Source organism: Mixophyes fleayi, chromosome 8 (assembly GCF_038048845.1).
Source record: "Mixophyes fleayi isolate aMixFle1 chromosome 8, aMixFle1.hap1, whole genome shotgun sequence".
NCBI classification, from domain to species: Eukaryota; Metazoa; Chordata; class Amphibia; order Anura; family Limnodynastidae; genus Mixophyes; species Mixophyes fleayi.
In genome coordinates, this window is record NC_134409.1 from 54,990,964 (window position 1) to 55,009,352 (window position 18,389).

The following is an 18,389-nucleotide window of genomic DNA, read 5'->3' on the forward strand; positions in this document are numbered from 1 at the left end:
CCACGTTTGTTTGGGTGGTGATGGCTTGAAAACCCTATAGCGGCGGTTCCCAAAGTGTGCGCCGCGGCTCCCAGGGGTGCCGCGGGCCAGCCATAAAAAAAATAAAGAACAGAAACTTACCAATCCGTCGGGCGCCGGGACCCAGCAGACTCCTCTCTCCCGCAGCAGCTTGTCACTGACGTCAATATTCAGTGACAGCTGCGGGAGAGAGGAGTCTGCTGGGTCTCGGAGCCCGACGGATTGGTAAGTTTCTGTTCTTTATTTTTTTTATGGCTGGCGCGGGACAGAGTGACAGCAGAGGGGGACAGGGGGACAGAGTGACAGCAGAGGGGGACAGGGGGACAGCAGAGGGGAACAGAGTGACAGCAGAGGGGGACAGGGGGACAAAGTGACTGCAGAGGGCGACAGAGTGGCAACAGAGGGGGACAGAGTGGCAGCAGAGGGGGACAGCGTGACAGCAGAGGGGGACAGAGTGACAGGGGGGCAGCGTGACAGAGGGCTGCAGAGGGGGGCAGCATGACAGCAGAGGGGGACAGAGTGACAGCAGAGGGGGACAGCGTGACAAGGGGCAGCGTGACGGGGGGCAGCAGAGGGGGGCAACTTGACAGAGGGCTGCAGAGGGGGGCAGCTTGACAGAGGGCTGCAGCTTGACAGAGGGCTGCAGAGGGGGGCAGCTTGACAGCAGAGGGGAACAGCAGGCAGCAGTGGGGGACAGCGTGACAGAGGCCAGCAGAGGGGGCAGCGTGACAGAGGGCTGCAGCGGGGGGCAGCATGATGGGGGGCAGCGTGACAGAGGGCTGCAGAGGGGGGGCAACTTGACAGAGGGCTGCAGCTTGACAGAGGGCTGCAGATGGAGCAGCGTGACAGCAGAGGGGAACAGTGTGACAGAGGCCAGCAGAGGGGGGCAGCATGACAGAGGGCTGCAGAGGGGGGCAGCGTGACAGAGGGCTGCAGAGGGGGGGCAGCTTGACAGAGGGCTGCAGAGGGGGGGCAGCGTGACAGAGGGCTGCAGAGGGGGGCAGCGTGACAGAGGGCGGGCAGCTTGACAGAGGGCTGCAGAGGGGGCAGAGTGTCTGGATGCAGAGGGGGCATTTTTGCATACAACTAAATAAGTATTTCTGTCCTGACCTAAATACTTATTAAAATTTTTTGACCCAACTACTTCTAAAACAGGACTGCTCAGTAATTATTTTGGAGGGGTGCCTTGAAAAAATTTAGAGAGGCTAAGGGTGCCGCGAACTGCAAAAGTTTGGGAACCACTGCCCTATAGTCTGAAACAATAGACATAGCATGCCCGGGATTGTAGTCTTCACACCACTCTCTGCTGCAGCATGCCAACCAGTTCTCCTTGGCTCAATTATGCTGACTGTATGAATCAGGCGAGAGGTGTCACTGTAGGTTGGGACCTGACTGGGGGGTGGGGGGGAGTCACCATTTGATATGTAAATGGCACAAGATAAGCTCAAAAGAAAACAAAAGGTAAGAACACCTTGACTGGTCAGTTCTAAACATATACTTTTATTGTTGGGTGGAATTATCCTTGAGCGCACGTACTAAGGGGAGGCAAAACTGCAAAGTAACAATGTCTGACACGCAGCATAGTATATTCAGTGATATATGTTTAGACCATTAGTTTATCAAATTGAAAGTGGTAGACAGAAATACAATTCACTATACCTTTCTGTCAGTCAATTGCTATATTTTGGTAGAAAGTGTTGTGCAGCTTGATACCTTCAGGCACCATGACCTGGAGGGTGTGACGTCATTGCAGTGATGATGTACCGTTCAGCTTAAACACACTGGTGAAATACACATTATATTGCACCACTGAGAATAGTCTGGCCTCAGGCTGAACCATCTGGAGAATTAAAGATGTGGCTGGAAAAGGACCCATGAGAGTGTTTATGCTTTTCTTATTCATTCTTCTAAACCTGCCCCCTGACAAGAGAATTCAGAACTGTGAATACTATATTATACATATAGTTCTCATTGCAGGAAAGACTAAATAAGAGTAGCAAGAACAACATGCAAATTGTTTTCTAGTGAGTATGTGCATATACCCAAAAATGTGTGCGCAAAATTAGTGTTGTGAAAACTTATATAAAAAAGCTGTGAACAATGTTTCTATCTTTCATACTCTGACAAAGATAATAAACGTCACAGGTTTTCATACACTATTTGAACAATACCTACTGTGAAAGTGTAAAACATGCCAACGCTCAGAGCTTTTCTGTTTGCGCAAAAGCACATAACTGTCATCCCAGCGCATTCATAGCTTCCTGTCTACATCAAGATTTTTGGCACTGCCCCCATGCCCTACCTGCGCCTAGTTTTGCAGGATTGCTGGTCCGATTGGAAATGCACATAGTGGAAAGATTGAAAATGTTTTTATTGTATGTGTAATTTCTGCATGTTTGAATGTTTTTATTAAACTTTTCTAGATGCACTTTTCCATTAAAATGCACAATACATCCCGGTTCCCAAGTATAGAACACTTCCAATTACTAGTACCTTTTGGAAGACCTGTAAAATTAAATTATTTTTGCATGTAGAAAAATGCCATACAGCTTTCAGCTAAACGGACAGCCAGCTCCCTAAACCCATCTTCTACACTTCATGTATCTCATTTACGCAAAGCAAAATCTCATTTTTGCATGTGGTTGCATAAGCAGTTGGATTTATGTGTCTAACCTGCACTCAGTTAAATTTTGTTTCCTTTTTAAATACTGGGACCACACCTACCTTTCACCAGTCTTGTAGTACTAACCTTGTTTAACTTAGGAGTCAGTACATATAATAAATCATGGTTTATCTATAACTACAACTTTTGGTTTTCAGTTTTAGCTAAAAGCCTGAGGAAAAAAAAAAACCCATTGATGGCATTCCGAAATATTCACCATACTCCTTTTCATGCCAGCAGAGCAAACATTATCCCAATCAGTCAATCACAATTTCCCTCCTTCTGTGATGTAGGATTGTTCTTTTACCCACCCCAGTCCTTCAGCGCCACTTCGCTCTGCTTCTAATGCCGTTAAGAGCATTTGGACGCTGCTCCACTGGGAACATAAAGACCTTCAAGCCTCATGCCAACTAGCTTCAGCTTAGACATAGAAGAGCACTAAGAGACAATCTTCTGTCTTCCTGGACAGCCTATCAACAGCCTCTCCCCAGGTCACCTTCTTCCCTGGGATCCTGTCACCTGACACCCTCCTCTGTTTCCTGGTACCATGTCTCTTCACCTGGGATTCTATCCCAATATCCTTCACTCTACCCTGGCACCCTCTTCTCTCTACCCCGACAACAACCACCGTCCCCTACTTAAATTGAAAGCAAAGTATACACAAAATTACATAGAGATTATTTTTTTTTAAATTTCTATAATAGTATATTTATTTCATCAGTACTAAATGAGATTTTTTGCATAAGAAAAAACAAAAACACCTACAAATTCGAAATATCACAGTGCTAGCAAATCTGCATCACAGCTTTGTGATAAGTGGTATGAGTCTGACCAGGGCACTATCTATGTGGTGTTTGAATGACCATGTGTTGGTGTGGGTTTCCTCTGGGTACTCTGGTTTCCTCCCACAGTCCAAAAACATACTGGTGTGTTAATTGTCTTCTAATAAAATGTCCCATAGTCTGTGTGTATATATGTGTGGTAGGGAATTTCAATGGTAAGCTTCAGAGGTAGAGGAGCTGATGTGAATGATTCAATATTCTATGGAAAGTGACCCATAAACTGCTTTTGGTGCACAACTAAACCATCATAATTATAATAATACATTCCCCCAAAAAAGAGAAGCACTAGAAACCATAGCTAGAACTGAACATAGCTCTGTCAGCACATATGGGTGGATAACATCTGAGCCAGGTGTGATATCAATCATGTAAATGTACTTCCTCACGAGATAGACCGATAATATCTAAGTGTGCATGGTTCACCTTTCAGGGCCGATTCAATCAGCTTTTATAGTTTTCTTATATAGAAATAAAAACAAAAAACTGTTTCCTTTAGCATTTATTTTCCATTTTCTTTCAGTTCTAGCCTAAATTTTACATATTTTATTACATTCCTTATATTTAAGTAATAACCTCTCTGAATTCTCTACGCTACAATTTAAATGTGCTCTTATTTTCATTTATCAACTTTACTAATTTATTATCAAGCCACATTTCTAGAACTCTTGTTGCTAGATCTGCAACAATTCTTATTCAAAATATTTTTTAAATTATCCCATGTTCAGACAGGCCTTTGTAAAGCCTGTCTGAACAATTTAACACTGGATTTGTAAAAATAAGATTTTTACTCACCGTAAAATCCATTTCTCTGACTCCATTGGGGGACACTGCGAGACATTGGGGTATAGTAGTGGGCTCAGGAGTTCTTGTCACTTTAACTGTTAAGTCTTTGGACTCCTCCCCTGCTATGCCCCTCCTCTTCAGAGAGATCCTCAGTTTTGACTAACAAAGAGTGAACTTAAGGAGGTAACATAACCTAGACAGGTCTTAATAATAAAGAACCATAATCAAAATGTCCACACACAGAACTATATACAGAGCAAGGGAGGGTGCGCAGTGTCCCCCAATGGCGTCAGAGAAATGGATTTTACGGTGAGTAAAAATCTTATTTTCTCTTCCCTGCCATTGGGGGACACTGAGAGACATTGGGCATATACCAAAGCTTCCTCAAGGGTGGGAATGCTTTGGACCAGCTGCACGCATAATCCTGCGACCAAAGCTTGCATCAGCCGATCTACACAACTGTTCTGCCGACGCGCCGTGCCTAGCCACCCAGGAGGCACCTACTGCTCTAGTAGAATGTGCCCTTAAAGTCTGCGGAACGGCTAAAGAAGCTGAAACATAAGCCTCACGAATCGTGGACGTAATCCACCGAGCAATTGACTGCTTTGAAGCAGGCCAGCCTCTTTTATTGGCGTCATATAAAACAAAAAGATCACTGGTTTTTCTAACCTGCCCTGTACGATCTACATAAATTTGTAGAGCTCGCACCACATCCAGGTATTGCGTAGACCCTTCTGAAAAGTCCCTTTTTGTTTTAAAAGCAGGGACAACAATTTCTTGATTTAAGTGGAATCTAGAAATCACTTTAGGAACAAAAGACGACTTGGTCCGAAGGACTGCCCTGTCTGCGTGAAAAATAAGAAAAGGAGGATTACAGCGAAGAGCTCCAAGCTCAGATACTCTTCGTGCTGAAGCTATAGCCACCAAAAACACTGTCTTCAACGTAAGATACCTCAAGTCAACCGACTGTAAAGGCTCAAACAGAGGTTTGGAAAGAGCACGCAGAACCAAATTGAGGTCCCAGGGCTCGACAGGATGACAAAAAGGAGGTTGTATGCGCAAAACTCCTTGCAAAAATGTTTTGATATCTGCACACTCAGCAATCTTTTTCTGAAAATAGACAGAAAGGGCGGATATCTGCCCCTTGAGGTAACTAAGCCGCAAACCTTTTTGAACACATTCCTGAAGAAAATCCAAGAATGAAATCCCTTAGACTCACACCACACAATATACGTCTTCCACACTCTGTAATAAACGGAAGATGACGCAGGCTTTCTGGCCCTAATCATGGTGTTTATGACCTCTTGAGAGAAACCCTTAGCTTTAAGTATTAGGGTTTCAATAGCCAGGCCGTCAAAGCCAGCTGATCCAAACCTTGGTAAAGGAATGGACCCTGAACCAGAAGATCTGCCTGCATGGGAAGCCGAAATGGAGGAGCTCCTGCTAACAACAGCAGATCTGCATGGCCAGAATGGAGCTATGAAAATTGCATGAACTCTCTCCCTCTTCACCTTATTTAGCACCCGCGCATTCATTGGAATGGGCGGGAAAATGTATACCATCCGGTACTGCCAAGGAGCTGACATCTACTACTTCTGCCGCTGGGTCTCATGCTCTTGCGCCGTAGCGCGGCACCTGATGGTTTAGATTGGACGCCATCAGGTCTATCTCCGGACAGCCCCAACACTCCACCAGTAGGGAGACTAGCTGACTGTTTAGAGCCTATTGCCCAGGATGAAGGGTGTGTCTGCTGAGGAAGTCTGCTTCCCAATTCTTCACCCCCGGAATGTGAATGGCTGAAATCCTGGGGACCTGATGTTCTGCCCACGCTAGTATGCGTTTGGCCTCTCGCATAGCAGCCGCACTGCGAGTGCCCCCTTGGTGATTTATGTACGCTACCGTGGTGGCGTTGTCGGACTGAATCTGAAGAGGTTTTTCTCTTCGAAATTCCTGCGCACCTATCAGAGTATTGTACACTGCTCTGAGCTCCAGAATGTTTATTGTAGGGTGTGATTTCTGAGGGGACCAGAGACCCTGAAGCCTCAAGGTTCCTGTTACTCCCCCCCATCCCAACAGACTGGCGTCTGTTGTGACTAGAGTCCAAGACCATACCTGTAAGGATTGGCCTCTCTCCAGGTTGGATCGGGACGTCCACCAGACCAAAGATAGCATTGTGGCTGTGGACAGACAAACCATCTGTTTGTTCAAATTCAACTGAGACCCTGACCACTTCCGCAGGATCTCTCCTTGAAGTGGACGGGAGTGAAATTGAGCAAAAGGAACTGCCTCAAACTTCATGCAACTGAGGACAGAGACACTCCTTTTCCTCAGCAAGGCTCTGGTCTTTGTCTGCAAAGCTAAGACCTTTTCTGCTGGAAGATAAACTCTCAGAGACTGAGTATCGAAAAGCAGGCCCAAGAATCGCATCTGCTGAGTTGGCACCAGCGATGACTTGGGTAAATTCAACACCCAACCGTGACTCTGAAGAAACTTCATAACCGTCTGAATCTGTTGGGATAAAAGGACCGCAGACGGTGCCTTCAACAGAAGGTCGTCTAGGTAAGGGACAATTGTTATGCCTCTCTGACGCAATAGACCTGCCATGACTGCCATGATCTTGGTAAAGACTCTGGAAGCGGTAGCTAGGCCAAAGGGGAGAGCCCTGAACTGAAAGTGTGCCTTTCCTACCGCGAACCGAAGGAGACTCTGGTGTCCTTCCCAGATCGGTACATGTAGGTAGGCATCCTTGATGTCTAATGATGCTATAAACTCCCCTTTTTCTATCCCTGCTATCACAGAGCGTAGGGATTCCATGCGAAATTTTTGAATCTTCAGCTGCTTGTTTAGAGACCGAAGATTCAGGATGGGCTGGAATGATGCGTCTGGTTTTGGCACCAGGAAGAGATTTGAGTAAAAACCTCGCCCCCTTTCTAGAGGAGGAACCTCAATTATTACTTGAGCAGCCAGGAGCTTTTGTATGGCTTCCTGAAGTGCTACACGTCTGATGGGGCAAGAGGGGAGAGGAGTGACGAAGAACCTGTGAGGAGGGGCGTGGGCTAGATCTATGACATAGCCCTGGGACACAACTCTTCGAACCCAAAGATCCGTCGTGGATTTCCACCACTGATCCCTGAATTGGAGATGACATGCCCCCACCTGATGCTCCCCCTGAAGAACTATGTCACGCGGAGGGCTTGTCTGCTGGACGAGCAGAACCTCTCCTTGCTGTACCTCTACCTCCTCTGCCTCTAATAGCTGATGATCTAGACGCTGAGGAATACCCTCTATTAAAGGCACCACCCCCTCGGGAAAACCTCCGAAAGGCACGAAATCTACCCTGACGCAGCCTGTTTGAAACCGTGGGTAGAGCAGTACTCTTACCTCCCGTGGTCTCCTGAATAACCCTTTCGAGCTCCGCCCCGAATAGAGTTAGTCCATCAAAGGGTAAATTCTCTAGAGCTCTCTTAGAGTCTGTGTCCACAGACCACGTCCGTAACCATAGGTTACGACGAGCGGCTACAATAAAAGCCGAGGCCTTAGCATTTACCGAAACTGCATCCATGGCAGCGTTCGCTACGTACTCCGAAGTTTCTAGTACATTCTCTGCTAGATCTACTAGCTCTGTACGCGGAGTGTTATCTCTAAGGCCCTTAATCAAAGCCTCCATCCATAACTGCACAGCCTTGTTGGCCCAAGCTACAGCCATTACAGGCCTAAACAAACTTCCCACAGCTGTATAAGCTGAGCGAAGAGCCAGATCACACTTCTTATCCGTGTAATCCTTAAGGGTTATCCGCTCTTGGACAAGGATAGCTGAAGATGAAGTTAACCCGGCTACCGGTGTGTCCACCCTAGGCAAAGTCTCCCATTTTACTGTGTCCTCAGGGGGCAGAGGATAAAGGGACTTAAACTTTCCCGGCATCATAAACTGCTTATTACGGCTTGTGCCAAGCTTCAGCAATAATCTCCAACATTTCTGGAGAGTGCGGGAAAATTGCTAGCTGCGCCTTAGGTCTTTTAAATAATGATATACCCTTAGGTGCTGCGGGCTCCGGATCAGCTAAGCCTAAGGCATGTCTGATTCCCAAAATAAGACTGTCCACGCCTGTGGACCCAGAGTCAGAATCATAGATAGCCTCATTTTCCGGGTCGATATCTACCTCACCTTCTTCGGCTGAGGAGCGATCAGAAAACTGATCTATTTCCAGACCTGCATCAGGAATGGCTCTCTTACCCCTCTGGGAAATAGATACTAGCCTATCTTCCCTGTGGGTAGACTCTGCCTGTGATGTGGCATTCTCGTCAGACTGGCTGCCTGCAGGTGTAAGTGTGGTAGTGTTGTCACGTACCTCTATTGCCCGTAGCATCACGGACGTCATTTTCTCCATAGCCGAAGAAAAAGACCTCATCCAGGGCGGTTCCACCATTGCAGAGGATCCCTCCTGGGCTGGGTTGTCTCGCCTCTGAGCGTCTGCAGTACAAGCTGCGCAAAGGGCGTTTCGGTCTGTGTGGCCAACAGAAAGTTTTGTGTTACACTTTGAACAGGTATAATACATTGCAGCAGGCACAGAACTACCCTTGCCCTTAGCTGTCCCTTTCTCCGCCATTGTTCTGCTTCTTAAAATAATTATTAAAAGATATGCAGACAAATTATGGCAACACAATAGAAGAGTCCTGTGTTAGGAAGTCTCTGAAAGAGCACCACTCCAAAAAAAAATACCACAAGTCCAATATAGTACTGTCTGTGACAATTCTAACATGAAATAACTCACAAGATCATACACAAAATATATCCACTCCCCAAATGCTCACTATCGATACAAGCCTGTAGCGATTAGGGCATCCAAAGATCTTCCAGGGAGGAGAGACAGGGCAAAGACTTAGGTATTTCAGTAGAGCTGCACGCTAGTAATGGTGACTAGACTCCGTTACCCGCGAGGGAAGAGTCAACACCGGAAGCCTCTCTTAACTCCTCCCTTCCTGCGCTGCCTCGCTCTGTCCCCTAAACACTCACTGGCGCCATCCTCCAATGGCCGCCAGGAGTTAAAGTAAGCGCACCAGATTTGTCTCGCCTCTGCGAGAAAAGTGCCCAGCGTTGACAGCGCTATTTCTTTTATCTAAAGCAGTCACTCACCTCCGCGAGTATGAGCGCTGCTTAGGTCCCTTCACACTGCTCGTTGCCTAGGGAGAGCAGGGACCTGCCGGCCAGGGATCGCTGCGGAGGGGGGGGGGGTTTGGGTGCTTATGCAGCTTCACTCCTCTATGCTGCATAGTAACACTAAGCACCAACACCTGATTAATTCCCCCTTCTTCTGCCCTAAGATGTTATTGCAGCAAGCACTCTCCTCACTCCAAGCGTCCTTATGCAGCTTCACTCTCCTAATAAACTAATAGCCCCTTTTGTTTTAAATAATAATAATTGTCGGCAGAGGTGCAAGTAATGTGAGCGCTGGGCTTCACTTACCTGCGCTGGGATCCAGAGTGAGCAGAGCCAAGTCCTACTCACTCTGCTGGGTCTTCCTAGGATCCCACGCTGCACCTATAAAGGATAAAATAAAAACATGAAAACTATCAACTAAACTGAGTATAGGCAGGAGCCTATATTCCAGTGACTGAACTCTTAAGTCACTTACTAAAAACTGAGGGGCATAGCAGGGGAGGAGTCCAAAGACTTAACAGTTAAAGTGATAAGAACTCCTGAGCCCACTACTATACCCCAATGTCTCGCAGTGTCCCCCAATGGCAGGGAAGAGAAATGTATGATTTTCATAGCACCTTTAAATCAAAAGTTACTATGTTATCACTATTACTTAAACATTTTCTTACCTATGTTAGATATAATACCTGACAAAACTTTGCTTTGCATGTATATGCACCCTTTCCTATATATTCTGTCCTTCCTAAACATACTACTGCCTTCTATATCCCCTTCCCAGTCACAAGTTTATATCATACCCACTAAATCATAATCCTTCAGCAACATTATTAGATCTGGTTCCCCCATCTCGCTTGGCAAACTCCTAGTACATGGTATCGTATATTTGGTATTTTATGCCAAGTTTTATTTTTAAGCACCTCTTGTAGCATGTACTAACCCCATCCCCAAATTCTCACCCTTTAATCTTTAATAAGCCTTGTTTCCTGGCTATACTTTTCTTGCACAATGTTCACCCCTATCATTCCTAGTGACAAATCTTTTCCAGTCTTCAAACCATGTCTTCCCCTAGAGATACAGACCATCCATGTGTAGAGTCTGCCACCGATGGATATATCAGCCAAGTTCTCCATGAACCCTAAGCCAACCCCTTTAAGCTATTGTCTGCCATGAAGTATTTTGGAAAAGAATTATCTTGGAGGGTATCTTATCACATTGATACCAATGGGAGCCAAGAGCGCTGGGTCCTGCCCAGCCCCACCTAACAAGCTAACTACCCGATCCGCAATATGCAGAACCTGAAAGATGGTAATGATGACATATTACCCTATCTAACAATTGAGTCCCCTACCACCAGCACCTGTCTGGTCTATATTGCTCTGCAATTCCCTTCTTTACTGAAGCAGTTATTCTACAGGCTGCCAGAAGTAGTATTCTGCTTCAAAAATGCTAATCCTGGACAGTCATCCACAATAGCAGCCAATAAATAAGGAATGAGTATAAAACGGTATACAAGCACCATTTTTTAAAATATTTTGTTTTAAAATATGCATTAACAACAATTTTAGCGAAAGAGTAAATGTGAATGATTAAAATTCTCTGTAAAGCATGTTAGTGCTATATAAATAAAGATTACAAAGATAATGTTAATATTGCATGATATTAGAAATGACTTCAGAGATATCCTACACTTTGACTTTGGCATGTCCTTACAACTACTGCTAAACCTCTCCTAATGCTCAGGTTTGAACCTTAGAATGAAAATATATTTTGCAACATCTCAAATTGTGAGACAATTTGAAACGAAAAGTATGGATATTTAAAACCACTTGAAAAGCCAATAGAGCTTTCTAAAGACATTGGTTTTAACCTTGTTGATATACAGCAAAGTTCAGCTGAACTGACTATGTTACGAGATGCTGGGTTAACTCCTTCACAGTCAGAGAAAGAACAAGACCATGGACATGCAGACGTCTGCGTTATCAGACACACTCTAGTTAACAGATCAGCAGCTGCAGCAGAGCGAGTCCTGTGTCAGGCGCGGCCCAGCCATGTAAAGCCTCGTTTGGCTGGTTATGGGATGCATGCTGAGGGGGAGCAATCATACAAGCATATGACAGGAGTGACTACGCTTGGATGAGCTAGAAAGGCACCAACGTGGCTCTGGAACAGGGATCTGGCTCATTGACGGCTCCTAGACAGAGAGAGGGAATCTGATGCCTTGTTGTACAGTCATGATTCATTCCTGTGTTGTGTCTAAGTCCAGAGTGTGTGTCAGTATCTCAGATGCTACAGGAATAACAGTTAAATGTGTATCCATTCCAACCACCATGGTTTGTTTTTTTGATGGTTCATCTATATTCATTTAAATATGTCACTATTACCCTTCGTCTAAGTTTAAATATGCAGAAAAACTAACATATAGTAAAAAAAATATATAAAAAAAATACAAGGTATAGTTGTGCATTGTATTTTAGGCAACACACAGAAACAATACAAGTCAATCAGAAAACAAGATCATCATCTGAAGCAATAATGCAAAAGACTAAATTACCTTACAAAAATGGGTAAACTATTAATAAAAATACATTGTGATATATTACTTTAAAGAAAGCAATAACAGCGCTACAGAAATTGGATCAGAAGAGCAGATTCTGTATAGTGGGAAAACGGATCATAAACTAAAAAGATACATGCATACATGCAAAAGTGTTAGCACCCCTCTGAAAATAGCGTGTGTTACTGAATCTCTAAGTGAAAATAAATTAACAGGCACGGTACGAATCTTTGCAGGGTACAAACATAAACATGTACATTTTAGCAGATTAATATTTATTTGCAGACTGAAAAAAATAAAACAGTAATGTGTGCAAAAGTTTTGGAACCATTTCAGTACATTGCAATATCTCCTTTGGCTTACATATTTATTGTAGCCAGCTAAGAGTTTTTCTATGCTTGCTTTAGGAATGTTTTCCCACTCTTCCTTGCAGAACTTTCCTAGCTCAGGTCTTCCATGCACGTTTCAGATCTTCCCTAAGATTTTCAACAACATTCAAATAATATGGGCAAATCTGAAAGATATTCCAAAAGCTTAATCTTTCATTCCTGCAAGTACATCATGGGTCATTTAGAGGTATGTTTTCTATTTTTGTTAAGCTGAAATAGCCAATATCTTTTCAGGTTCATTTTCTTCAATGACTCTACATTAGCTTCTTTGATTTGTTGTTAGTTGAATCAATCCTTCTTTCCACCCAGTTAATATTTCCTCTGCACTAGCACAAAGCATAATAAATCCACCCCATGCCTTTTGTTGGCAAGGTTTCACTTTCTACAAATGCTTCACCTGTTTATCGTGCTTATTTAAGTGTTATTTTGCATACATCAGATGCTGACTTTTAGGATGAGGTCATAGGAAAGATTTCCTCTGACAACTCTGCCACAGAGATCATTTTAGTGTAAGCAACAAGGTACTGTGGACCTCAGGACCACTAATTTGGTGTCAGCTTAACATTTCTGTATATTCTCTGCAGTGATATGTGGGTTACACTTTGCATATCTGACCAGTTTACAAGCAATTCTATCAGAAATGTTCCTGGGTCTTCCCGATCATGCCTTAACCTCATGGTAGCTTAGTGGTTAGCACTTCTGCCTCACAGCACTGGGCTCATAAGTTTGATTCCCGACCATGGCCTTATCTGTGTGGAGTTTGCATGTTCTCCCTGTGTTTGCGTGGGTTTCCTCAGGGTGCTCCAGTTTCCTCCCACACTCCAAAAACATACTGGTAGGTTAATTGGCTACTATCAAAATTGACCCTAGTCTGTGTGTGTGTGTGTGTGTGTGTATTAGGGAATTTAAACTGTAAGCTCCAATGAGGCAGGGACTGATGTGAATGAGATCTCTGTACAGCGCTGCGGAATCAGTGGCGCTATATAAATAAATGGTGATGATGATGAACCTCAATTCCTTAACATTTCTAAAGGAGGGATTTCCAAGCTGGATGGCTTTAAATATCTTTATATAGCAATCACCTGCTTTCTAACAGCCAATTATCTTCAAGTCCTTAGTGAGCTGCTTGGATAAGTCCATGGTTGTTGAAAGTAGACAAAACTCCCTTCTAATGTAAGTTGGGTCAGAGTATTGATTCAACTGAGGGAACAGTCTTCAGGCGTAACAGGCCTATACAAACTTTTGTACTTGCCAGATTTATCGGTTTATTTTTTATTCAATCTGTTGTATTCAGCAAATAAACAGTAATTGTGCATTACAATGTACAGAAGTAGGACATGTTCAAGTTTGTAATCAGCAGAGGTTGTGTTAACTTCTTTTTGCTTACATACTCCAGAAACACGCAATTTGACCAGGGGTGCCCAAACTTTTGGATACAAGAGTATATGTAAACGATGTGAGATTATCAGAACTGAAGAATGTTTAGATAAATATGGGACCATTGTGTGTGAATATTTTCAGTAGTACATCTACCAGAAATCCCACTGACGGACAATAACGTCAGCCCTTTTTCACATGAAGTGTCTGATAACATACAACAACAGCTTACACTCAAGTACATAGCAAATATAAATAAAATATAAATAAATAAATAAAATAAAATGTTTAATATCAAGAAAGACATCAATATGGGAACTTTTACATGTATGGGCACATGCAAGTGTCATCACCTTAGTTGTGCTCCCGTAAATGTACATTGATATTTTGCCCCTTTTTAAATCCTATTATAATTTCAGTCATGTGTCCATATATATATATATATATATATATATATATATATTTACACACACACAGGTATAATTGGCTTTCCCTGTGTTTAGCAGAACACGCCTATAATAGATTACAGATGTCATTTTAGCGGACTAGAACATTATGGTCATCGATCTTTTTGTCTATATCACCAATTTAATATAAAAGAAAGGTAGACTGCATTGATCAATTAATATTTTCTTTAAGCAATGTTAAAACCAATATTCCCAGGATCGTTTCTGTCATGGGGGTAAACGAGAATATCAAAAAATAATCGGATAACAGTGAAAACAATTCTATTGGTTAGCCAGATATACTTTTATACAGCTTGCTCTTGAGTGAACAACTATATATACTTTGACATTTGCTATAAAGCATTTTAAGCTTGAACTGTAAGGCTGGGTACACACATGTATACAAAATTTCTCCCGATGCCATATCCTTGACGGTTTTTTCAAACGATTAAAATAAATAAAGTCCTGATCAGCATGCCGATTCATGTGTACACACTAAACACGTTTACACGATTTACCTTCAGATCTGTGCTCTTTATCTGTAATAACCATCGGCTGTAAAGATTGTGACTCTGCACACTCCATAGAGAGCTAAGGACACTGCTGGTCGCGGATGCATACATACTATAGAATTGGAATGACATTGTTCCATCGTTGGACGACATTTTTCATCCGATTTCAAAAACAAATGAAATGATAGCAGCGTACACACTCATGCGATATCGGGCTGAACATTATTTAGCATTTGATAGGCCCGATAATCAGCTGAACACACTGTAGTGTGTACCCAGCTTAAGTTTATTTGCTTACATAAATTCAATTTTAAATACTATTTTAATAAAAAATACTTGTAATTTAGATTCAGTAGTTCTTTAAAAGCTACATTCATTATTCAGTAACATGCAAATAATTCAACATTTTCCTGCAAAATACCCAGAGTGTACAGACAGTAACAATGCAAACACATCCCAAATAAAAGCAAAATGTAACTTTAGCAGTAAAAGTGACAATTAAAGTTATTGCGTGTGTTACATTACATACTGTACAAAGCAGAGCCAATCTGCTTGTTATGGGTTAATGTTGGTTCTTTGTGTTCCTTTCCACAAACTTTCTCTATTTCACACAGATTTATAGTTGCCAACATGAAACGAAATACAGAAATAGTTCTGTAGTGAATTGTGGGAGGATAGCTGGGTGAGGTCTTGTTTTCCTTTCTTTATTATATATTTTTTTCTAATAATTATCCTCTCTTGTTCTGATAAAACATTGCCCTCGAAGACTGCCAGCTTGTGAAGATGAACAATATCACCTCCCTCCTTCCAGATAAACACAACTCACTCCTTCTGAAGGAATGCATTGGGAGAAAAATGGGATGTTCTCTGCACCAGGAAGACGCCAGCAAAAATATTTGTTCTGCAAAAATTTCCTTTGCTTCCCTGTTTTAGCATAAACTGCTGCCAATATTGTTCAGATATCGTTCAACACGACCATAGGGTGAGAATTTACAGAGTGCCCTGAAGCATCTTATTTCTAAATGTATACAGATATATCTTTGCAATCTGGCTGGACTAATATGCAATATGTAGCACTTAACCTCATATATCAAACTTCCATAGTCCAATAGATTGTAAGCTTGTGAGCAGGGCCTCTCACCTGTCTGTATTACTCAGTATTGTTTTATTACTCTGTATGTTCCCAATTATAAAGTGCTGCGAAGTGCAAATCATATACTTAAGTAAGAGAAATATTTTCCTAAAATTATTCATATAACGCTCCTAAGAAGAAAATGGCAATTAGGGTGAAATGAACTAAGCAAATAAAAGACACAACATCGTTCTCACTCTGGCATGGGTCTGGCGTCGCTGAGTAGTGTGGGTCTAACTGGAAACAATAGCCATAGAGTATTGACAATCGCCATTTTATAGGGGAAAAGAGGAAAACAAATTAAATTGCATCCAGTTTTATCTGAAATGAAAGTTATAGAGCATCTATGAGACACCAGTGGTGCGTAGCTCCACATGTCAAAGATAACACCATTTCATAGATGCTGTAAATCATGGCTTATACCTGGCTCTGCCCATGTTCACCCTGTCCTTCCTTTAGCCATTTCCCTGCCATAGCAGCGGGATTAATGGATAGCATAAAGATAAAAAGAGAATATTCCGAAGACAAGGAGATCATTGTGAGCTAATGTGTAGGGGTGAATGTAGATTAAAATTGTTTGGAGGGGGCTTATAGAAAGAGAATCCTCTTCTGTTCACAATGAAACATCTATGTGCATCCAGGTGATGGCAGAAACTATTGTAAGAACCTCTTCACTGGGTTTTATAGGCCTTCTGCATGTGTGAATAATCAGAAAACTCATTATCTTGCTTGAGAGTTTCATGGAACCAATGAAATGAAAGAGCTTTAAGAACTCTTGACTAACAGAAGAGAGAAAATATAATTAACTTTACTTGATGCATTTAAAACTCAATTTCTATAAAACAGCCTTATTTGTCTACCATTTATCAGAAAACGTGAGCAGGTGGATACTGGGATGAATAAAATGTTTAGGGTGCTGGATGAAGGGGTTTCAATGGATTAGGAAGAGCATTTCAAAGAATGGGGAAGATTGACTAACAATATCTACAAATATGATTCTAAAATAATCTCTTATAGGGCACTGTTTAACCAATGACCCTCAAAGCATTTTCTATGGCTCCTAGCCCCTGTAAACACCACAAGACTTTTTTCTTCAATCAGCTTCTGTCCACAAACGTACACGTTAAACTTAAGTATAGGTCACCTCATGAAAACACAGCACCTCCTAAGCAAAATGTAGATTCAATTTTATAATCAACCTTTTCTTTTTGTTTATATGTATTTCCCACCAAATACAAAATTACCCAATGCTAATTGTGAGTACCAAGGTCTACATATCACTGTATCTAGTTATTCTTAAGTCTTTTCTTTTAAAGTAAAGCTTGCAACTAATTAGCCTGGAAGCTGATCACTGTCATCTGGGTGGATGCAAATCACAGCACATGCTAATTAGACAAGCCAAAGGCTTAAATGGACTGTTTAGACTGAACAAGAAGTTTGTCCAAAATGTATCTGTTGGTTTATTAGGGAATAATTACATAACTGAACTGTGCAATGTATTTAACATGAAATAATAGAATCGTTTATTACATTATATTAATGCTTTCTCTCTTTGCTGGCACAACTACGCCAGGAGTGCTATTGGTGGAGTGAGAGACTCCGGTACCGGACATACTCCCTGTATATCCTTTCATATAGATACCAGCTAGTGACTGTCGGACAATCATCAGCTCTGTTGCTGCCATACACAAGAAACCCAAGGATGAGAGCAGAATAATAGTCCCCTTAACACTAACTCCATTGTTGTGAAATCCATTTGTTGTAGTCATTTTAAAACAACTGGTTTATGAAAAACAAAAAGGTAAAGAAAGTTTAAATTCTACAAACTTTCATAGGCTTAAGGGTAAAGAAACAAATCAGAAGTCCGCCAGTCCCCGAATCAAGGCAGAAGAAGCAAAGAAACACTAAAATTGAAATCAATACAGCTTTGACATTTGTGTGCACAGTCACGCTTTCTGCAAGCAAATGGCATTACACATTTGAGAATAAATTGTACAATATATATGATAGGTGTGAACATACAATGCGCTTACCGCAATAGGACATAAACTCACGCATATATTAGTGGCATTTTTGTACTTAAATATGATTATGACAAGGTGAAAACTTGCACTGTGCAATATCTCAGAAACGTGGTTATCTTGTAAAATCTTGTATTTGATCTATTTATACTACTTTGCTTATATTTTCCCAGCAGCCTCAAATACGAGATAAAATATAATTCTAAAATACTCACCGTGCTTAATTTCCTTGAAGTGAAGATGATTCTGCGTTCGTGCAGCATGCTGGCATATATCTGAAGCATATTTTGTACATCAACGGCTACAAAATATTCAGTCAGATTCCTCTGTGTAGAAAAATGTATAAAAGTATTAGTGTGACCTTTATTAATATTTATTTTTACAAAAATAAAAACAGGTACAAAAGTTATGCTTCAAAATTACTGAAAATGATTGTTATTTTTTTTAGAAGAAAACAGCAATAGATGTAGATTTTTTTTTTTTTTGGGTACATAC

General features: G+C 42.1%; 1 protein-coding gene across 4 annotated transcripts in view; it reads right to left on the reverse strand.

Annotated features, from left to right (window-relative positions):
- The window catches only part of DENND1B (DENN domain containing 1B), a 143,695-nt gene that overhangs the window by 45,880 nt on the left and 79,426 nt on the right, over positions 1 to 18,389 (reverse strand). For all 4 annotated transcript variants that reach the window (XM_075182590.1, XM_075182587.1, XM_075182589.1 and 1 more), the window contains one exon: positions 18,110 to 18,220. In XM_075182590.1, the coding sequence (XP_075038691.1) occupies positions 18,110 to 18,220 (111 nt within the window). The remainder of the gene's footprint in view (positions 1 to 18,109; positions 18,221 to 18,389) is intronic.